We start from the raw sequence: 22,460 nt of genomic DNA on the forward strand, positions 1-22,460 counted from the left end.
TTGAGTCCCTGGCCCCCTAGACACCAAGGGAAGTTCTCTCTTGTCTCCTACCCTATCTGAGAAGTCAGCCCAAAGTAGTGATGTCCCAGCATTAACAAAAAGAGAGAAAGGCCCAAGTCCTGAAAAAGAAGATGCTTGGAATGAGAAAGCCCCTCGCTGTCTCTTTCCAGACTTGGATTCATCAGCAAGCAAAGAAGTGGCTGGCTCTGGGAGATGTCTCACTCCCAGGGTCTGTTGACACAGTGCATGATCACCACTCAGAAGACTAGGTGTCCAGAAAGTTCTTTTTCTCTTTTTTTTTTGTTTCTTTTCTAGTCCAAGAGATAGCTCATGAGATGTTATCACAAGACACTTTACCATGTGCAAGGATCCCAGATACTGCACGGGAGAAGCTTCTCTTTTAGAGTTTCCAACTATCTTGCAGTGAGCCCTAAAGTGAACTGGAATTCACATCAAGCATTTCTCTTTTTAAAAGTGTTATCTTTGATTGGCCACTGTACTTAATATATGGTGGGGCGGTGCTGTGGTATCTCTTGTCTCTCACCCCCTGCCTAGGAGGGAGAATCCCTCAGGAGTAGAAAATTCATGCAGGCAAATTAGAAAAGGTAAGTTACTTGGTTTTACTAAGCAAACTTAAAGTATTGCAAAATGCCTAACTTTCATCAGCTTTACTGTATTTTGTCCCCAGAGTTATAACTGAATATTGCAGAAGGGTCTTAATAGTTAGGCTTGACTTCTTTCTATTCTATTTTCTTCTAGCTTTGCCTGCACTATGGTTTTTCCCAATGTAGTAAGTCTTTTATTGTTTCTTTGCTTTTTTCTTTTTTTTTTTTTTTTTTTTAACCAGAACACTGCTCAGCTTTGGCTTGTGGTGATGCAGGGGATTGAATGTGGGACTTCAGAGCATCAGGCATAAGAATCCCTTTGCATAATCATTATACTCTACTCCTACCCAGTAATGTATCCTTTCAAAGTCTTGTGATAAAATAAATAATATCCTAAACAAGCAATCAGACCAGAAAAGTCAACCCGGTTTTCTAAATGCAGTGACAGCTGATGCAGAGTAGTTTTATGTAATATGATTATTCATGTCACCTGGACTTTTGAGTAACTGAGATTGTGGAACATAGGCCCATTTCCCCACCTCTCCCCCAATATTTGCTAAATTTGGAAGGGGAAGTAAATTTATTCTGGAAATTGTTATCTTGAAGAATTTTTTAAACATCTTGACTGTAATGCATTAGAGCCTTGCAGCAGTGTACCAGTCGCTTGAAAAGCAGCAGTAAATCGATTCAGCAACATGTAAGATGGCAGATCTTTCAGCACTCTGGCATAACAGATAGGATAACATCCCATGTCATATATCACAGAGCAGTTCATATGTTACAATGGTGACATTAAAAATTTTAGAACAAGGTCCAGTTTTCAGCTGTAAAGAAAGTTAAAAAATTTTTCCCTATCAGTGACCTGATAAATCTCTTTTTACCACCTACTTTTTACTACTCTATAAACTTAGTGATAAACTTATTCAAAAGAATATGTAAACCCCTATGTTCATAGTTCTGTTATTTACAATAGCCAAATGTAAGTAAGCAATCTAAATGTCCAAGGGTAGATGACTGGATAAAGAGATTTGGGGATACATATTCAATGGGCTACAAGTTAAAAGGATGATACTGCATTATTCAGGACAAAGTGGATGAAAGACGACTATTTAAAAAGGTGAAAGACAACTACCAAATGATTTCACTCATGAGGAATACAGGTAACTAAAACAAATAAACTTCCAAAGTATAGTCATCAAATTGTTTCTCAGACTTTGTGAGGATTGTGGTGGTTATCAGAGGGAATAGAGGTGACCACAGAACTTTGGTGGTGGGTACACACTGTTGTGGTTGTACCCTTGTACAATTCTTGTAATCTTGTAAGACTATAAGCCAAACCATTACTAATAAGAGGACTGAAATAAAAGTGTTAGTGATACAGTTAAATAGTCACAGTTGTAAAAATCAAAGTGTCAATTACTTACCTCATCTTCTCCAGTTGTATTCTTGGTCATTTGAAAACCTTTGTTAACTGGATCTGGCCGAAGGCATACATGAAACAGAAACACCAAATTAAGAATGTCAAGTCCAGGAAGCAGGAGAGTGTCTTAAGACATCAATTTGCTTTCTCTCTTCAAGTTTCCCTTTTCTGAGGGCCAGGCGGTGGCAGATTCGGTTAAGTGTACAAATCAGCATTTGCAAGGATCCAGATTCGAGCCCCTAATCCCCACCTGCAGGAAGCATGCATCATGAGCAGTGAAGCAGGTCTGTAAGACTATTTCTCCCTTCCCTCTCAGTTTCTCTCTGTCTTGTCAAAAATAAAATGGGGTGGGGGAAAATGCCACCAGGAGCCATGATTCTTAGTATTAGCACCAAGCTCCAACAATAATTGGTTGTAATAATAAAAATTTTTTTTTCCCTTTTCCAATGTTCTCTGTATTTTGTTCCATAGAAGAAGCTCTCAAAAACCCACCATAAGGGTTGATGAATGAGAACAGTCCCACAGATCACCTATGGGCTAGACATAAGACAGGAGGAAGCAGTGCAGCTGTGGCAATGAAGGGAGGTGCCTCCTGTAGGAGGTGGCCAAAGCTCCTCTCCTTGTTGCCACATTCAGGAGCAAGAAGCCCGTGTGGGGGCTGATTTACTTGTTTTTTTTGTTTTGGTTTGGTTTTGTTTTTTTTGTTGTTGTTGAAAACCTCAAAATCTGGATTTTTAAAATGTCAAATATCTGGATGGAATAGCAATTTATTTTATTTCTAAGCAGATGTGTATGTGGGCCAGAACCAGTGTGCTGGCTGGGTCTACACAGGACCCTCCACTGACGACAAAGACCTTTCTGGCACGCTTACCAACCAGTACTGGGAATGAGGCCCACCGCACCGGGAGGTGCACTGATTAGAGCAATGCAGGTGTGAATATCAAGATAGAAGCTGCTAATATGGTACTGTACCTCCATCCACAGCATGAAGTCATGGAACCCTCTCCCTTATGAGCAGTCCACTAGGAACTGCATAGTCTAGCCTGGCAGAGTATGGGAGTGATCCACTGTAGTGTTGCTGACTGGGAGAGGTGTACATGATATTCATCTCCATAAAGGATGATACTCTGCTATCAAGTTGGGGCAACTCTGAACTTGGTAATGCTGGGAGGTTGAAAGAAAGATCTTGTAGGTATTTCTCAAGAGCATAGCCTTCTTATCTGGTCCATTTTGTGTCATACTCCACCCTGAAGCTTGTGATTGGGTGCTGACACACATTTAGTGTTGGGAAATTGTGGGGAGGTGTTGGGAGCTTGGCAGAGCTTAACCTATGAGATGAGTTCACCTGGTAAGTCTACAAAGGGGTTGAACAAAATAGGGGGACACATGAATCTCAGATGGTTGGCGGCCATGTAAGTCTCCCCTGCTCCACAAAATGCATCTTCCCGCCTGGCTGACAGCTTTGTTAAGCCTGCTCCACCCGATTTCCCTGCTAGAATGGCCTGTCCCTTTATCTACATATCAGCCTTCTGTTTTGTCTTACAAATGACTAAAGGCCTCATTCCTGATTCCCCTCAGGGTATTGCTATTTAGTAGTTGAACTCCTAGCAACCGTTGCTAGGGAGGTGACTTTCTCCACCCCTCTCCTAACTATGTATGGATTGTCAAGCCACTCCCATTGGGGGTTGTTGCCCAGGTTTGAAGCTGGAGGAGGGTGGGTGTGCAAGATGGGGAGGCTGCCGCTGGCCATTGTGGTTGCACCATCTATCTGGCTTAACGAGGTATGCCATACCCCCCACCCCACACACACACACACTCTGGGGCGCTCGCATGAATAAAGATTTGTATTGCCTTGCCACCTCAATCTTGGTTCCTGGGTCATCTCTATCTAGCCGACAATTTAGTGTGATACGCATTTAGTTACATAGTGACAATTGAAGCAGCCTTCAGGCAAAGCTGTGGAGCTGTGGTGTGGCATGGTTTGGAATTCTCAGTGGCCCTGGGCCAGGGTCCATATTCTGTTTGGTTGTTGGGTGCAAACCCCACACCTGGACTCATTGTGAGAGCGCATTTCCAACCCTCTTCTATTCATCCTGAACAACAACCCCATGACTCCAGCACCTGAGCAAAAACTGAGTACAGCAGAGGAACAGCCTGGCCCGCCTTGAGGGCTGCCTGGATGTGTCCACAAGTCTGATGGAAGTCTGTATGGCAGTCAGGTTGGGCCTGAGATGAGGACTGATGATAAACCCACACAATGCCCTCAGCCATTTTCTTAAAATTGAATCAATTTCATATGGATCAAAATCCCCTCTCAATGGTTCTCCTACCATGATAGTACTCCCTTGCCCACACTGGCATTTCTTTTATCCTGGGGAGGCTCTGATGCTTGGATGACCAGCAGCTTGCTTAGATCTGAAGTTCCCTGAACCTAAAAAAGAAATGTCAAAATGAGTCAAAGAGCTCATTGAAGGTAGTCCTACCTTTCCAAAGAATACGAGAGGTAAGTTAACAATCTAGAGCTGCCCAAGAAGACAACTTAAACTCTCTTCATTTCAAACCCACTCACCTCTTTTTTTTTTTCCATCCTCATATGACTTCACTGCTCCAAGAGATTTTTCTCACAGACAGAGAGGCAGATGAATGGAAAAGATACCACCACACTGAAGCTTCCCCCCAGTGCCATGAGGGCCAGCACTCCAACTTGGGTTGAATGTATAGCAAAGCAGGTACCCTCTCAGGTGAGCCATCTCTCCAGCCTTATTTTAACTTTTCTTTCATGGTGCTGCAAGAAGCCTCAACCCAGCATTTTATCTTCTGCTTGCTGACAGACCTCAGAAAAGAAATGCCTGCTTCTTACCTGTAACCAGCCTGGAAAACCAGGTAGGAAGTACAGACTTCCAGCAGCTACTCAGTTACTTTGTCTCCTTCACTGATGCTCAGCTCAGGGGCCCACCATCCCAGAGAGCCAGGGGTGGGACCTTCAGTTTAGAACTTGTTCACAGTGCCACAAAATTTCTCTCCCAGAGTGGCCAGGACAGTAACAAGTCTTATGCCAATTCCAGAGGCCACATATAATCTGATTTTATCCTCACCTACAGGACAGTTGCTCCTTTTTTATCCATGTTCCGCCAACAGAAAACAGGTCAGAAAGCAGCTCCCCTGGGTTTACCCCATCAGGAGTCTCCAAACCCTGCCATCTTAACAAACTAACTGCATCTGCTTCCTTGGCCCTGCCTCAGTCTCAATCCTACCCCTAATTTCAAACCTAAAAAGACTTTTATCTGTGTGTGTGTGTGTGTGTGTGCGCGCGCGCGTGTGGAACCAGAAGTTCATGCATGTTGTAATTTCAACACTCTGATGACTTTTTTTTTCCATTCATATAGAGAAGTAGAGAGACTGTAGCATCAAAAGATTCCTCCTTTGCTATAATGCTATAACATCTCCATGGTGACAGGACTTGACCTCATGGCGCACATGGCAATGCAGTCACCCTACCAGTGAGCTATCAGCTACCCTCCCCTGCATCTCCAACACTGAAATTACTACCATTTTCTCATTTCTAAATAGGAATGTTAGGTGACAGGTATATGAACTTTTTTGTTTTACCAACTTTTTCAGGAGATTTCCCATGTAATGACATTTTCATATCTTTTAATATGGAAGAATCTTGAAGCCAGGTTGAAGTGATGTTGGGTGTTCTCCAGTCTCCCCCCCTTAGGTCTCCCTATGAGCCAGGGGTAGCTGACCCACTAGGGATCTTCTTTCTCCAGTGCCCACAGGCTCACAGCTCCCTTTCCTGACTAAGCCATAGAATAACACAGCCTGGGGTCTGACTGCAGCCCCTCACAAGCAGTAAAGTAACATGACCCCTCCTTAGCTCCTTTTTTAATGAATGCAGAAGCTTCCAGAACTACTCAAATATTCAGTGTTGCTGCCTTTGTGGCAACTAGGAAGAATACACCCCATGCTCCCCCTCATGAAACCCTGTCCCATGCCAGGGCAAATGACTTGGCAAGCAGAGAGCAGGCCAGACTCCCAACTTGCCCCTGCAGCTACAGACAATGACCCACATAGTCAACAACTGCCACCTCTCCAGATTCAAAGGAGGTCTCAAAACTTTACATCAGGCTCAACCTGATGCTGTTGACTGGCTACGGAAGAAGGGCAAATGCTAGAAGAAGAAGTCCTAACCTACAGGACAGATACTGAAGCTGGGGACTTGGGGACTCTTGCACTATGAATGTGAGAAGCTGTGGGATTTTCCCAGGTGGCATTTCTGTTTCCAAGTAGTCATCTAGGTTATAATGCCCCTGATGGGGCACATGTCCCTTGAGCAAGGACCCTGCTCACCTGCTCACAGGTTTTAGATAAGATGCAAGGTGCAAGGTAAGGCATCTCCGTCTTCGTGTCAATAACGCTGCCATGCACGATGATGACACACTTCATGGTGGTGGTAATAGTCATCTCATTGTAGCTGGACAGTGTCTCCACATAGGCCTGATTTAACATCACACACTTTTGGAAGGTCAAGTCCTGAGAAACACCAACATTGTTTTCATGAACCATGTGAAATCTAAAAGAAGCTTTTACACAGTTCACTGATTTAGCTAAGTTTTTTGAGAGTTCTCAAAGGCAGAGGGGTTCTGGAGTCCAGGGACAGAATTAATTTTGAGGGGGTCAGTGAAATAGGTATCTGAGGTAGGAGTCTATCTGCTTTGCCACACACAACTCAAGTCTGAGCCCCCATACCCCACATGGGAATACCATGGCCCAAGGTGGGGGGAGGGGACAGTGGGATCTTTGGTACTGTGGTGCCTCTCCCTTTCTGTCTCTATTTCCATCAGCCCAGTGGAACCCAGGGATTATTTTAAAGAAGAATTAATTTTGAGTTTAGAAGGACTCTGTTGAGATTCTGAATTCCAAGCATTAACATGATTGGCCAGCTGTCAGTACTCAGTTGTCAACTGTGATGTGATGACTCCTCAGTGGTGCACCCTGAGTTCATGGACAGATGTAAGCTCTTCCTCAGCAATGGCAGGGCAGTCAGCTCTGCTCACTGATCTCTATTTGCACAAGACAGAGGCTTAAAGATGCACAGGTGTCACTGAGCAGTAAGAGAGCACCTCATTCTGATAAGTGAGGAAGCCATGACAAAAAGCCCAGCCAAGCCTGGTGCTGAGTCCAAGTCATACATGGAGACTCAGCACTCAGATGGACTGGAGTTGGGAGGGAGCTGCTGTACTGAGCTGAATTGTGAACTTCCAGATTCTCACCCACACCCAGCACTGTGGAATGTGATCCTATTTAGAAACTGTGTTATTGTAGACTGAGTTCCAACACACTTGTCCTCCCCTATCTGTCAGCAAGCAAAAAGATAAGTCTCTCCCCTGGAGTTTCTGACTTTCTACGTTTGTCCACTCATGAAGACAGAACCTAATTCTACCCCACTGCTAAACTTTGCTCTGAGAATATTGTTGCCACTCAATAAAAAGAATATTGTTACTTTGCTTAGTATTACATGCTAATTCATTAGGATTATATATATATATATTCCCTTTTGTTGCCCTTGTTGTTTTTTTCATTGTTGTTGTTGTCATTGTTAGACAGGACAGAGAGAAATGGAGAGGAGGGGAAGACAGAGAAGGGGAGAGAAAGATAGAAACCTGCAGACCTCCTTCACTGCCTGTGAAGCAACTCCCCTGCAGGTGGGGAGCTGGGGGCTCAAACCAGGATCCTTACACCAGTCCTTGCTCTTTGTGCCATGTGCACTTAACCCGTTGCACTACCGTCCAACTCCCTTAGGATTTGATTTTTAAAGCAACTTGGGTTCACAGCACAACTAAGGAAGATACAGAGATCTCCCATATGACTCTGAAGATTTATTTCTCAAAAACCTACATTCTTTGTTTAAAAAAGTGTGTGTGTGTGTATATATATATATACATATATGTACATATATATATATAGTTCATATTTTAATCATGTGACTTACCTCATCTGCAAGACTTGATTCAAAATACTGGTTGGCAATACCAAGAGCAAGCTTTAGCCATATTTTATATTCCAGAGATGGCCAGAAGACATCAAAGCCCTCGTACAAATCCTCCAGAGAGATAAAACAGGCCTGTTTGGAGAAGGTATCAAGTAGTAAGCTTAATCTGAAACTAAATTACTGCACATCAGAAAACAAGCATAGTGTACATTTCATCCTCACAACAGCTTAGAAAAACTATATACTCTACTGTAATTATGACTCTCTGCCACTTGAAAGTATTGTATCAAGGAAAAGCTATTTGCTGTGACTATGATAATGACATTTACATCCCAACTAAAACTATAGATTTGTGGTCCAGGAGGTGGCTCAGTGGATTAAAGCATGGGGTCCTGAGTTCAATCCCCAGCACTACAAGTACCAGAGTGATGTCTGGTTCTTTCTCTTCTACCTTTTTCATAAATAAATAAATAAATCTTTTAAAAAAAAGCGATAGACTTAAAAAGCCAGAAAATTCCTATACTTAATAACTAGGATAAAGGAGATGGCTTATGAACCCAAGATTTATGACCTACTTCACATAAATTCATCTATTTTTGTTGTCACATTAAGTGAGCTCACTCAGTATTTGTTTCCATCAACAAAATTCTTATTTGAATGAGAAAAAGCACTCTCAGAATCCAAGCTAAATGAGTGAACTGAACTCAATTCAGCCTGTGTCTACACTTATACTTTCTATTCTCTTCCAGAAATGAAATTGATAAGGCAATATCTCCTTCCACTCCTACTTTAAGACCTGGGTCATGTTCTATTGCAGCTGATAGTCACAAAAATTCCAATTTGTGGATAAACAGGAACTTTAGCTGACTTTATTTGAATCCTCTCTATCTAATGGAATATCATGCAACTCACTGAAGTGATAACTTCTTCCTAAACAAGAGAAGAAAAAAAATCAAAGAGAAACGATTTTTTTTTTTTTTTTGCCTCCAGGGTTATTGCTGGAGCTTGGTGCCTGCACTATGAATCTACTGCTCCTGGAGGGCATTTTTTTCCCATTTTGTTGCCCTTGTTATTGTTGCTACTGATGTTGTTGGATAGGACAGAGAGAAATTGAGAAAGGAGGGGAGACAGAGATGAGAAGAGAGAGACCTGCAGACCTGCTTCACTGTTTGTGAAGTGACCACCCTGCAGGTGGGGAGCCGGGGGCTTGAACTGGGATCCTTATGCCAGTCCTTGCCCTTTGTGCCACTTGTGCTTAATCCGCTGCACTACCACTTGATCCCCATGAAAAGATTCATGTTGAGTGAAATAAGTCAGAAACAGAAGGATGAATATGGGATGATCTCACTCTCAGGCAGAAGTTGAAAAACAAGATCAGAAACGAAAACACAAGTAGAACCTGAAATGGAATTGGCATATCGCACCAAAGTAAAAGACTCTGGGGTGGGTGGGTGGGGAGAATACAGGTCCATGAAGGATGATAAATGACATAGTGGGGGTTGTATTGTTAAATGGGAAACTGGGGAATGTTATGCATGTACAAACTATTGTATTTACTGTTGAATGTAAAACATTAATTCCCCAATAAAGAAATTAAAAAAAAATCCGTAAAAAAAAAAAAGATTTTTAAAACAGTCTTTTAACAGAGGCAGCAAAATAATTCACCTGACTAGTATACTTGCTTTGGCATGTAATGTAGCCCAGGCTTTACCTTTCCCCCACTGCACTGTAGGAAGCTTCAGTGCTGTGGTGCCCTTCCCTCTCTGTCTCTGCCTTTATCTTTCTAGATCTGAAAAAGTCAGCCCAGGGTTGTGAAGCCCTGGTGATGACCTGCCTCCCCCCACTTAAAAAAAATCCTTTCAAATGTTTCCCTACCATAGTAACCATATATCAAGCAGCTGTGTATGTGTGCCAGGTACTGTTCAAAGGGTCTTCTCATTTTCTTTTTTGGTATCCTTCCACTTTACTGAACTTATCGATAGTTTCCAGTAGCTTTTGGTGGAGTCTTTAGGGTTTTCTATGTGTTTTTATCATGTCATCCACAAACAGTGATAATTTAATGAATTTGAATTTTTTTTTTTTTTGCAATTACAGAAGCCAGACCTTCCACCTTCTGCACCCCATAATGTCCCTTGGTCCATGCTCCCAGAGGGATAAAGAATAGGAAAGCTGGAATAGTGCAGATGAAGAGTTGCGGTGGGGGGTGTGTGTGTGTCTCCATTTTGTAGATAGCTAGTAGGCCTATTTTAGTTATATTCCAAAGGGCCAATGGCTATACTAGTTTTTTAATTTTTTAAAAAAATTTATTTATTGGGGAATTAATGTTTTACATTCAACAGTAAATAAAATAATTTGTACATGCATAACATTTCTTAGTTTTCCATATAACAATACAACCCCCACCAGGTCTTCTGTCATCCTTCTTGGACCTGTATTTCCCCCCACCCCAGTTTTCTCATTTTCATCACATTCCAAGTTAGTCTTTCTAATCAAAAAGAACACTAAGACCCAGAAGTCCAACATCTCATAGTGACTCTCATATCAGGAGGAGACTTGTAGTCCGTCTGCTCTTAGCTAGTCTAGACCACTTCCAACAGCTGGTTGGCTGACTAAATAAGATTCTAGAACTCAAAGGAAGAAGAGACAGTGTCACTGCTTATATCTTTGGAGAGCTGTTAGCTAATAACCTAATGTACCAACAACTCATTTTTTTTTTTTTACCTGTAAAGTCGTCTCACAGATGGCAGTATATTCACTTCCATGCTTAAGCAGACAGCTCAGCTCTCCAATTATGTCCCCACTGGTACAGTACTCTGTAAACATGGTTTGAGACTCTCTGGAGGACTTTAGAGTACTGTCTATCCCAAAGGAAGGAGGTGAACCATGCAACTACAAAGGGAAATACAAAATTAAGCACCTCTGACCAAATGCTGGGCACCCCCATTGTTCCTTGCAATTATTACAATGGAATCCTTTCATGTATGTAAGTGAAAATAGACCTTGTAAAACCTCATAAATTTGGGAGCCCAGTGGTGGCACACCTGATTTAGCACACACATTACAATGTGCAAGGACAGGGGGCCAGGCTGTAGTGCATAGGGTTAAGCACACATAGTACAAAGCACAAGGACCAGCACAAAGATCCCAGGTTTGAGCCCCTGCTCTCCACCTGCAGGAGGTAAGCTTCAAAAGTGATGAAGCAGGTATGCAGGTGTCTGTCTCTCCCTATCTGTCTCCCTCCAATTTTTTTTTTTATTTATCAATTTATTTATTATTTTGCCTCCAGGGCTATCACTGGGGCTTAGTGTCTGCACTACCAATCCACTGCTCCTGGAGGCTGTTTTTTCCCTCTTATTGCCCTTGTTGTTTATCCCTGTTGTTATTATTGTTGTTGTCATTGCTGTCATGATAGGACAGAGAGAAATCTGAGAGAGGACAGGAAGACAGAGGGGAAGAGAAAGATAGACACCTGCAGACCTGCTTCACCCTTGTAAAGTGACACCCCCCACACACACACACACAGGTGGGGAGCTGGGGGCTGGAACCGGGATCCTTATGCCGGTCCTTGCACTTTGCATTATGTGCACTTAACCCACTGTGCTACCACCCAGCAACCCCCCCCCCAATTTCTTTCTGTCCTATCTGATAAAATCGAAAGGAAAAAAAAGGCACCATGAACAGTGTATTCATAGTGCTAGTACCAAGGCAAGGACCATTCCCAAACTTTAGCTTTACAGCTGGTATTTATTTATACCTTTATATTATTTATGTCCCCCTTATATAGAGGTTCCTATCAGAAGCATTAATTGCAGCCTACAACTACTTTGGTCACTGGTTTGGAGCCTATTAGATATTCTTACCCTAATCATCTGGTATCTCAGGTAGAAAAAATAAAGCATTTGATTGTATGGATGCATAAATTAGAAGTCATACATTGAATATACCCTCCCTACCCCACTAAACCAAGTCAAGATTTCAGTGCAAGCTTTCTCTTAGAGACTAATTACCACATCTTTGTTAACAATAGCTAGAATGAGTCCAGGCTGTTTACTTCAGGACAAAAACAGCTGAGGATGAATGGGTGTGAGGAAGATATGAGATTTAAGGAGAGAGCTGCTGAAATATTCTAGAAAAGTTACAAAACTCCCCATGAAGTTGGGCTGTAAACATGAAGACTATTATTGTTCAGGAAACAGAACAGTCAATATGGTAGTTTCCTAATCAATAATCATTTCAACATTTTGGGAAAATTTTCCAAGGGCAATGTGTGTGTTGTAGTTTTTGTTTGATTCAGCATATTTAATCCATACTGGTAGCAGTATATTTTGTTGAGTTCACAGGGTCATAGCACAGTGGTTATGTACATGGATTCTAGAGGGAGAGTTTGCTTAGCCTACTGACTGAGGTCAGGAGATGGGAGTTAGACAACACATATTCACAAGCCCATATTGAGTGATTAAAAAATCTACTTATAGTTTAAAAGTCTTCAGGCTCCCATAGCCTACAGGGAAGATAAATGACACAAGAAGGTTTAACAGCCACTGTGCTTCATCTCAGGGATTGAGATAACATTGAAACAACTGTTAATTTTTCACAACCGTGAATTCTTAAGTACCTTACTTAGACACAAGTCAATTCAGGCAAGTGTGACTAGTAGATTGAAAAGTAATGAGAGAAGGACCTCATAACACACCAAATAGAACAGTTAAACCAAGAAGAAGCATTGTAGAAATGAACCAGAGCAAAAGCCTGGATAAAAGACTTCCAAAAGTAGAAGCAGGTTAAGCACACATGGCGTGGCACAAAGCACAGGGACCAGTTAAGGATCCTGGTTCAAGCCCCCGGCTCCCCACCTGCTGGGAGTCACTTCACAGGTTGGTGAAGCAGGTCTGCAGGTGTCTTTTCTCTTCCCTTCTCTGTCTGCCCCTCCTCTGTCCATTTCTCTGTCCTATCTAACAATGATGACATCAATAACAACAACAATAATAACTACAACAATAATAAAAAAACAAGGGCAACAAAAGGGAAAAATTTTTTAAATTTTAAAAAATTAAAAAGATGCTTCTGGAAGCACTTTGCACAATGGGAAGCACCTTTTAAGTTCTAGGCATCATCTTTATCTCCCAGGTGTTCTCAACAGAAAAAGATTCATTAGGAAAATAAGTTACAGTTTAATAAAAACATTCTTGTTACACCTATAGAGACATTCTTGTTTCTCTTATAGTTACATATATCTTGTTATATTTACATAATCTCAAATGAATGTTCAGAGAATCATGCATAGTCCCTTACAATGGCCATTCCTGAGATAATCAGGTAGATTCCTTGTGGCATTTCACCTTCTGTACAAATGGTGTCTCCATAGTCAAAATACGCAAGCCTGGCTCTCTCCTGAAACAAATAAAGGAAAGAGTCAGTAAAAAAAATCTCCTGTTGACGTATTGCACCAAAGTAAAAGACTCTGGTGTAGGGGAGAAGGTTCAGATCCTGGAACATGATGGCAGAGGAGGACCTAGTGGGGGCTGAACTGTTATATTGAAAACTAGGAAATGTTATGCATGTTTAAACTATTGTATTTTACTTTCAGCTGTAAACCACTAATCCCCCCAAAAAGAAATTAAAAAAAAATCTCCCAGTCTCCTTAAACAGAACTAAGATGCTAAGACTTTAAAGATTCAGGTAGCAGAACAGCACAAACTTTGTCCTATTTTGTTAATCAATTATACCTTGCTGACATAACACATCAACTTTTAGAAAGAAAAATAATAAAAATAAGCAAGAGAGGGGTGGAGCCAAGATGGCAACTTGGAAGCAGCAGCTGGTGTGAGCTCCAAAAAGAAGCAGTTTGCAACCTGGGATTCTCTGGATAGAATAGGATATTGAGCCATCAGTGGGAGGGTGAACAAGGGTGGTCAGGGTGACACCAAGGAGGAATCCTATGACCCACTCTTGGGCTGGCAAATGGAGGCTGGGGGACAAAGAAAGGAAAAACTTCGGCTTGATTATTTCTGAACTCACCCCTCCTTCCCCACCCCAGAATCAGCCCCAGGGGCTGGACAGATGCTTCTAGCAGGCTTCTCGCTGAGCTATTTTCTTTACCAAGATTCCTGGCTCATCAGGGGTGTCATTTGGAGCCTTTTTCTTTTTGTTTTCCTTCTCCCTCTCTTTTTTTTTTTTTTAGGTGGTTGGAGCTCTAACATAGTATATAGTATATTTGAGTGACAAATTGTCTGACCAATCAGAGCCTCAGCCCTGCCTGGGAAAGACTACCTGGAGGTTTTATTTATTTATTTATTTGATACTTCTTATAATTGGCTGTTTTTGCTCAGGCTGCCGGCAGTCAATCCGGAGCGGTCCAAGCAGCACACTGACTGTTGGGTTTTTAGTCTATTTTATTTTATTATTACTATTATTATATACACATTTCCTTTTCCTTCCTCCTTCTTCAGGTTGACCAAAATTAAATGTTGTTGTTTTTTCCATTATTAGGTGAGTGAGTGTCCTATATCCATTGTGAGAGGAACTTGTTTCTCTCTCCCTCCTCCCTCCGCTCTCCTTTTTCCCTCCTCCTAGCTAATTAAAAAAAAAAAAAACTTTCCTTTTTTAAAAAAATATTTATTTATTCCTTTTTGTTACCCTTGTTGTTTTATTGTTGTTGTTACTGGATAGGACAGAGAGAAATGGAGAGAGGAAGGGGAAGACAGAGACGGGGAGAGAAAGATAGACACCTGCAGCTTGCCTCACCATTTGTGAAGCGACGCCCCTACAGGTGGGGAGCCGGGGGCTCGAACCGGCATCCTCACATCAGTCCTTGTGCTTTGCGCCACCTGCACTTAACCCACTGAGCTACCGCCCGACTCCCAAAAGAAGCATCCTTTTTTTTTCTCTCTCTCCTTCTTTTGCTTTCCAAATTCACTGATACTCATTTGTGAATTATTTTGGGGAAGAAAGGATCCCGGTTCAAGCCCCTGGCTTCCCACCTGCAGGGAAGGAGTCCCTTCACAGGTGGTGAAGCAAGTCTGCAGGTGTCTATCTTTCTCTCCCCACTCTGTATTCCCCTTCTCTCACCATTTCTCTCTGTCCTATCCAACAATGACAACATGAGTAATAACAACAATAAAAGTTATAACAACAATAAAAACCAAGGGCAACAAAAGGGAAAACAAACAAACAAACAGACAAATAAATATTTAAAAAAGAATAGGAAAAGAATAGGAAAGCTATCAAGGGAGGGGATGGGATACGGAGTTCTGGTGGTGAGAATTGTATGGAGTTGTTACCCCTCATATCCTATGATTTTGTCAGTGTTTCCTTTTTATAAATAAAAAAATAAGCAAGAAAACTGTAGGCTGTATGATTAGTACTTCACTCATAGAAATACTACTTCACTGATAGAAATAATGAAATGTTTATGGGATGGATGAGTGAATTAATGAATGAATCCATTTGTTAAGCTCCTGTTTAGGTACTTGAGTTATAATGGTAAGTTAAATCAACTCTTTATCCTCAGGAAAAAAAAAAGCCTACAGATAATTACAGTAAAACATGACAGTTTTGATAAAGGAGACACAGAAGTTACTCTGCAAAAATCTAGAGACACGATGGGGTCCTGTCTTCAGTTTAGAGGGAAAGACTTTACAGTAGAAGTAATAGCTAAGCTGAGACTTCAAAGAAGATTAGCAGGCAGAATTCAATGAGTTGAAGAGCATCAAGACCAGAGTGCACTTTTTAAGCAAATATCTAGAAGCAAAGTGGAGCTAACAGCAGAAATCCAATGTCTGGCAGGGATGATAGAGACGAGGGGAATTGTCTGGCTTCAAGAGCACAGGAGTTGCAGATAGTGACTCCCAACAACATGCTACTTTCTTTAAAAATCAAAAAGAAGTAAGATAATTTTTGGGTAGAGGAAAATATTCTGAATAGAATATATGCCTTTTTATATTAGCAAAATAAAGGTATAATTAAAAAAAAACATTTTTGTGGGAGAACAGACTCACTAAGGCCAAAGTGCTGAGTTTCATGGCCAGTTGCAAAGCAGCCCTAGTGGACATCACACTGAGGTGAGCTACAGCCAGGCCTTCAAAAGTGTCTTAAGCACATTAAAGACTTTGGACTTTCCTCTACACTAGCAGGGGGCACATAAGGGCTCATAACAGGACAGTCTTGGTGACAGCTATACTTTTACAAGATGTATAGGAAACATGTTTCCAAATTATTTATAGTAGTTATCTTTAAGTGGATAATGTTTACTTTCTGTACTTCGAAAGTATTTTGGCAGAGTAGAACAGAATAAGCTACCTCCACACCACAATCATTATTTTTTTAAAGCTGAACCCAAAGACCTTATTCATACCTTACCTTTATAAGCTAATACCTTTTTGGGCAAGGTGGTGGTGTACCTGATTAAGTGCACACGTTACAGTACGCAAAGACCCTGAAAGAGGAAAGCTCCAGGAGTGGTGTGGCAGGGCTGCAGGTGTCTGTCTCCCTCTCCCTCTCTATATCCTCCTTCCCTCTCGATTTCTCTGTCTCTATCTAATAATAATAAAAAAATTTTAAAGCTAGTACCTTTTCTCCCCCCCCCCTTCCCCTTTCTTTCTCTCTCTTTTCTTCTCTTCTAAGGGTTGGGGCCTTAACTTTCATCTCTTCAGGCTTTTTCATCCAGAGGGGGTGGGGAGAGACAATGCTTTATAGCACCTCCCATATGGTGCCAGGGCTCAACCCTGGGCTGCACACATGACCAAGACACATGTCCTACCCAGTGAGTTATCTCTCCACTCCCTAGACTATTAACTTGAATTAACCTCATTACCTTTTAAACTTCACCTGAGTTAGAAAGGGAGAGAAAGGAGCAGTAGTGAAAACTAACCACAGTACCTGTGATGGAGAACAAGACTGAAATTACAGTCTATTATATAGGGCATCTGTTTCATTTACTGTGTGGACCTTAGTTCCCATTCCATATAATTCCTGGGCTATGTCACTGTGCTCCTATAAGAAGTATTATTCCACAACAACAACAAAATGAAAAAGAAGTACTACGCCATGTGTTCCCAGTTTATTACATTATGCTCGTTTAAAATCTAATTTAAGTGATTATCATGAATTAATACATTGATTTTTTTTTTTACTGATCTTGATTCAGGAGGTACATAAAATGGAAAATAAGTATCAAACTTGAGCTAATATAGAAAACGGAATCTTTACCTTGAAGAACTCAATAAGAACATCTTTATTTTCAAGCCAGACAATGTTGTGAAGATATTTTTCAGGAGTAGGGGGTGGGATTGTCATGGGGAATTGATTCAGTGTTTTTATTTTTGAAAGAAGGACCTGAAAATAAACAACCAAATTAATAGTGATCTGATCCTGTAACAGAAAAAGGAACATCAGGAAAACAAACTAAATAAAGAAACCTAAGTAATTGTTGTATCAATCCAGTGCAGATTTTGACTTACAGTCTCTCCAACTGACTTCAACTATCCTCTAACATTTCCGTCCCTATTCTCCTCATAGTACTATTTTCACTGAATGTTAGTTCACTAAATTAGTTACCTAGAATAAAGTTCATGATTAGTCTTTTTTAAAAACATATATATTTTTTAAATATTTATTTATTTTCCCTTTTGTTGCCCTTGTTGTTTTATTGTTGTAGTTATTATTATTGTTGTTACTGATGTCATTGTTGTTAGATAGGACAGAGAGAAATGGAGAGAGGAGGGGAAGACAGAGAGGGGGAGAGAAAGACAGACACCTGCAGTCCTGCTCCACTGCCTGTGAAGCAACTCCCCTGCAGGTGGGGAGCTGGGGGCTTGAACCAGGGTCCTTACTCTGATCCTTGCGCTTGGCCATGTCCACTTAACCCGCTGTGCTACCGCCCGACTCCCCATGATTAGTCTTAACCACAATCTACTATTTCAAGAAGGTAAAGCCAGCAGGGTTTGATTGAGTCCCTGTCACTGTCCTGTTTCCAGACTCAGTTTAGCATATTAACAGCTGGGAGTTAAGTTCAACCCAACTTACCAAATCTGCAGTCATCTTCTCCCACTCCCCACCCCTGAGCCATCTCATACAGCCTGGTGCTTATGAAACCCAGTTTCAGAAAGGATTGATTATGCAACAGGGAAAACTGACATTCACCTTGTTCATCTGGACACCGTCATGCTTGTCAATGATGCCTCTGGACCAAAGGAAAGTGAGATTGTTCAGAGCTTTAGTGATCACGTTCTGGATCGCCTGCCTGGTCTTCAAAGCTATGACCACGTCACGACACTCATGCTCTATGAGTCCTAAGCAAATCAAACAATTATCCAGCTCACCATGCAATCACCACAAGAAGCAATAATTATACAGCAGTATCCAAACACTGACACAGAACATTTTCATCTGTGTTTCACACAGATATGTGAGGCTGGTGGAGCTAAAGTAATTTTCACCTCCATTTGATGGATAAAGAAAATTGGACACCCCCCCCCCAACTCTTCACCTGCACTGTTCCAGCCTTTAGGTCCATGATTTTTCAACAATTTGTTTGGCTTTGTATGTTAACTCTCTTTTTAGCCACCAGGTCCCAGATGCTAGCGAGATGCCAACCAAACTTCCCTGGACAGACAACCCCACAAATGTGTCCTGGAGCTCCACTTCCCCAGAAGCCCTTCCTCACTGGGGAAAGAGAGAGACAGGCTGGGAATATGGATCCACTTGCCTACGCCCATGTTGAGAGAGGAAGCAATTACAGAAGCAAGACCTTCAACCTTCTGCATCCCACAATGACCTTGGGTTTAAAAAATAGGAAAGCTATCAGGGAAGGGGATGGGATACAGAGTTCTGGTGGTGGGAATTGTGTGGAGTTGTACCACTCTTATCCTACGGTTTAGTCAATGTTTCCTTTTTATAAATTAAAATTAAAAAAAAAGAAAATTGAAAATTGGCTTTCCTCCCCAGTTAGAAGCAAAGTGCTCTCTGCCTTCCTCCCATGGTATCTCCTGCAATTCCCCATTGGGAACTCATTACATAGTAGTAGTATATTTTTACTAATCTTCTCACCCTCCACATATATGAATATATTGACTGGGTGAATAAATGACTCAATACTTAAGACACTAGATTTTGACTGGAAGAGCTTTCTGGGGTCAAATCACAAATTTTCCTTTTTAAAGATATGAGAAGTCATAGACTGGGACAGGAATTAGGGCTAAAACTGCATCTTTGGAATGCTAACATTGAATACAGTGCCTGATGTCTGGAAGAGATTCAGCTATTCTTTTAACGGAAATGTGAGGATAGATAAAATCCCCAGAACCCCATCCCACTAGGGAAAGAGAGAGACAGGCTGGGAGTATGGATAGACCTGTCAACGCCCATGTTCAGTGGAGAAGCAATTACAGAAGCCAGACCTTCCACTTTCTGCATCCCACAATGACCTTGGGTCCATACTCCCAGAGGGTTAAAGAACAGGAAAGCTATAAGGGGAGGGAATGGGATACAGAGCTCTAATGGTGGGAATTGTGTGGAGTTGTACCCCTCTTACCTTATGGTTTTGTCAATGTTTCCTTTTCATAAATAAATAAATAAATAAATAAGTAAATAAAATAAAAAATGAATGTTAACATGATTAATAACATAGATTTTCATGTCAGATAAACGAGGGTTTAAAGCCTGCTCAACAGTTTCTAGCCATCTGACTTTGGGTATGGTGACCTTACAAAGCAGTTTAATCTTCTAGAAAAAGATGATCATACAAATAGAGTTCATTGTAAGAGTTAAATAAAATAGTGCAAATAAGGAAGTTTATCCGACTCCTGACATATTGAGAATTTAACAATCATTGGTAGTAGTCACCTGGGAGCAGGCACTATCTGCTCTCTGAAAAGATTAAATCAAGAAAATGCTGTAATGTTTCATTCTGATTTGAAACACAGTGAAAGTGCATAGAAATAAAAATCTGTCTGTGGTAACTTGCAAAACTGGGCTCAAAATATTTAGACCTATCATCTCTAGCCTTGCGACTCCATTCATTAGGTCAATGTTCTTTTCATCTTGATTTGGGATGTCTGAGTCTCATAAATCCCTCTGGCATCAAAATGCAGTAATAAATGTGAAAATGTCTGTACTTTCTTTCATAATAACTTCATTTACTGAAGGCCTATTCTCTGCCAGTCCCTCCACAGAATTCTTTGAGGCCCTGCTTATGAGGAGACACAGTCAAATTTGACTATGAGCGTTCCAAAAATGGTGTCCCTGAGAGCTCTCAGTTCCTGAATATGCTTGCAAGTAAAGCAACACAAAACAAAAGCAAAACATCCTTCATGAAAGGTAATCTTCTCATGTCTTTTTTTTTTCCTTCCAGTCTCAGGGAACCTGCATACCTGTGGCAAATAACAGAAGTGCTCCAACTTTTCTGTAGTTATCTATAGAGACAGTCCCACCTCCACTTTTTGCATTCCTGGCCCGATATATATTGCTGAATAAATGATTCATTGCATGGAATCATGCATTTACTTGCTTTTCATTAAACTACGGGATGATTAGGTGTAATTCAGGAAATCAGATAGTCTACCTACCTAGTTGCTTGATTGCGTCTCGCTTATTGGTTTCCAGGATGTCATATATTTTCTGTAGGAAATTGAGAAAAACATTAATTTTGTAGCAAACCAAGTTCATTTCTGACTTTAAATATGGAGATGAAAAAGAAGTGCTCTCGCTTAGTTTTTCTGTGTGTGTGTGTGTGTGTGTGTGTGTGTGTGTGCAGGGAATATTTGACTCAGTTGCTCTCTCTGTGTGGGTTCAGCTGCTTTCCCCCCACACTCACATTCAAATTACAGCATTTGATGTGCACACAGGAGCTTGCATAACTACCAGGCCTACTATATCTCAGCAAGGGTTATCCTCACCCTACTGAACATCAGAGTAAGTCTCACAGCTGGATGTCAGTTAAGGAATAGCTAACTGAATGGCTGTTTTGGCAGCCAGGGTAAGAGAAGCACAAACAACAAGTGCAATTGATGAGAAAATATGGTGTCAGTTAATCTATGTTTCCTCCAGATAACTGCTGACATGACTGAACAAGTAGCTGCACTTCAGGGCTAAACCATCTCTGTTTAATCATGTGGCAGGTACTAATCAAATCCTTACATTCCCCACATACTGCTAGTCACAGAGTTTATGCTCTAGCTGTAAGTCTTTCTGGAACTTTCTGTTGACCATATCAATAGCCCCAGGACTAAGCTGACAGTCCTTTGGGACTGAAAGGGACTGCCATTCTGTACTCAAATCCTGTACAAATGCAATCACAGTGCACTTTACAGGGAGCAACTGACCTGACCTGTCATCTAAAATGTGAGCAGTTAAAGGTCAGTTTTTTTTGGACTTCAGAGAAAAATCACATGCAATCAGTTCTTTATTTTGAATATAAAAATGAAGCATGTGGGAGCCATGCAGCAGCACATCGTGTTAAGCATACATAGTACAAACTGCAAGGATCCTAGTTCAAGCCCCCGGCTCCCCAACTGTAGGGCAGTTGCTCCTCTCTCAATATCTCACTGTCCTATCCAGCAACAACAATAACAGCAGCAACAACAACAATGGAAAAAAGATGGCTGCCAGGAGCAGTGGATTTGGAGTACAGGCACCAAGCCCCAGTGATAAACCTGGAGGTCAAAAAAAAAAAATAGTATACATTTTTTTGAAGTATTTCTTCTTACCTGGTGAACACTGAATCTATACTAAGAAGTGCCAAAGTATCATCTTGCCTACAGATATCCCTGATCCAGCTCTGCTAATTGTTGCACAGAGAGCAGTTAAACCCCTCTCATATCACACTGAACATAGAGCAGTTCTGTAATACCGAGTAGGATGGCCTCTACAAAAGATGAATGGAGAGGACTCTCCCATTGTTATGGAGGAAGCTGAATTTTTCTAAAGGTCTTGAGCCATGGTATATTCAATCACAGCACTTTCAGAGTACACATCTGTTTGATATCTAAAAGATTGAATTTTAAAAATATGAGAGTCAAGAATTGAGAGGGAAGAGCGACACTTGTAGCACTGCCTCACCATTTGCAAAGCTTCCCTCCTTCAGGTGGGGGTTGGAGGTATGAACCTGGGTCCTTGCACATGGTAATGTGTGCACTCAACCAGGTGTGCCACTGCCCAGTCCCTAATATCTAAACACATTTCAAGAACTCATCGTTTAAATCTTTACAGAAACTTTAAAAGTGCCAAAGGAAATTCTTTCCTCTTTATACATCAAGAGAGCTGCCCACAAATCTCTATCTATGTATTCTCCCAAACTCAACACACTGCTTAAAAAATTTTTTTTGTTTAATTTTGATAGGACAGAGATAAACTGATAGGGGAAGAGGTGAGGAGAGAGAGAGAGAGAGAGAGAGAGAGAGAGAGGGAGTTGCAGCACTGCCTCACCACTGTGAAGCTTCCTCCC

The 22,460-nt window shown here is 41.3% G+C and overlaps 1 protein-coding gene and 1 long non-coding RNA gene across 5 annotated transcripts in view; one reads left to right on the forward strand and one right to left on the reverse strand.

Annotated features, from left to right (window-relative positions):
- LOC132540404 (uncharacterized) overlaps positions 1-2,467 on the forward strand; it is a 380,596-nt gene extending 378,129 nt beyond the window's left edge. The window contains exon 2 of the long non-coding RNA XR_009551589.1: positions 2,415-2,467. This is a non-coding gene — a long non-coding RNA (uncharacterized LOC132540404). The remainder of the gene's footprint in view (positions 1-2,414) is intronic.
- The window catches only part of SLC9C2 (solute carrier family 9 member C2 (putative)), a 70,884-nt gene continuing 49,457 nt past the window's right edge, over positions 1,034-22,460 (reverse strand). For 3 of the 4 annotated variants that reach the window (XM_060197889.1, XM_060197887.1, XM_060197886.1), the window contains 10 exons: positions 20,584-20,635; positions 18,161-18,309; positions 17,228-17,353; positions 13,313-13,411; positions 10,742-10,909; positions 8,021-8,152; positions 6,379-6,561; positions 4,356-4,456; positions 2,030-2,082; positions 1,417-1,429 (listed from right to left, as the gene is read on the reverse strand). In XM_060197889.1, the coding sequence (XP_060053872.1) occupies position 2,082; positions 4,356-4,456; positions 6,379-6,561; positions 8,021-8,152; positions 10,742-10,909; positions 13,313-13,411; positions 17,228-17,353; positions 18,161-18,309; positions 20,584-20,635 (1,011 nt within the window). In that variant the 3' untranslated portion in view covers positions 1,417-1,429; positions 2,030-2,081. Of the gene's footprint in view, positions 1,430-2,029; positions 2,083-4,355; positions 4,457-6,378; positions 6,562-8,020; positions 8,153-10,741; positions 10,910-13,312; positions 13,412-17,227; positions 17,354-18,160; positions 18,310-20,583; positions 20,636-22,460 lie in introns of all 4 variants that reach the window. The other variant, XM_060197888.1, reaches the window with a different exon arrangement.

Source organism: Erinaceus europaeus, chromosome 9 (genome assembly GCF_950295315.1).
Source record: "Erinaceus europaeus chromosome 9, mEriEur2.1, whole genome shotgun sequence".
Lineage (NCBI taxonomy): Eukaryota > Metazoa > Chordata > Mammalia > Eulipotyphla > Erinaceidae > Erinaceus > Erinaceus europaeus.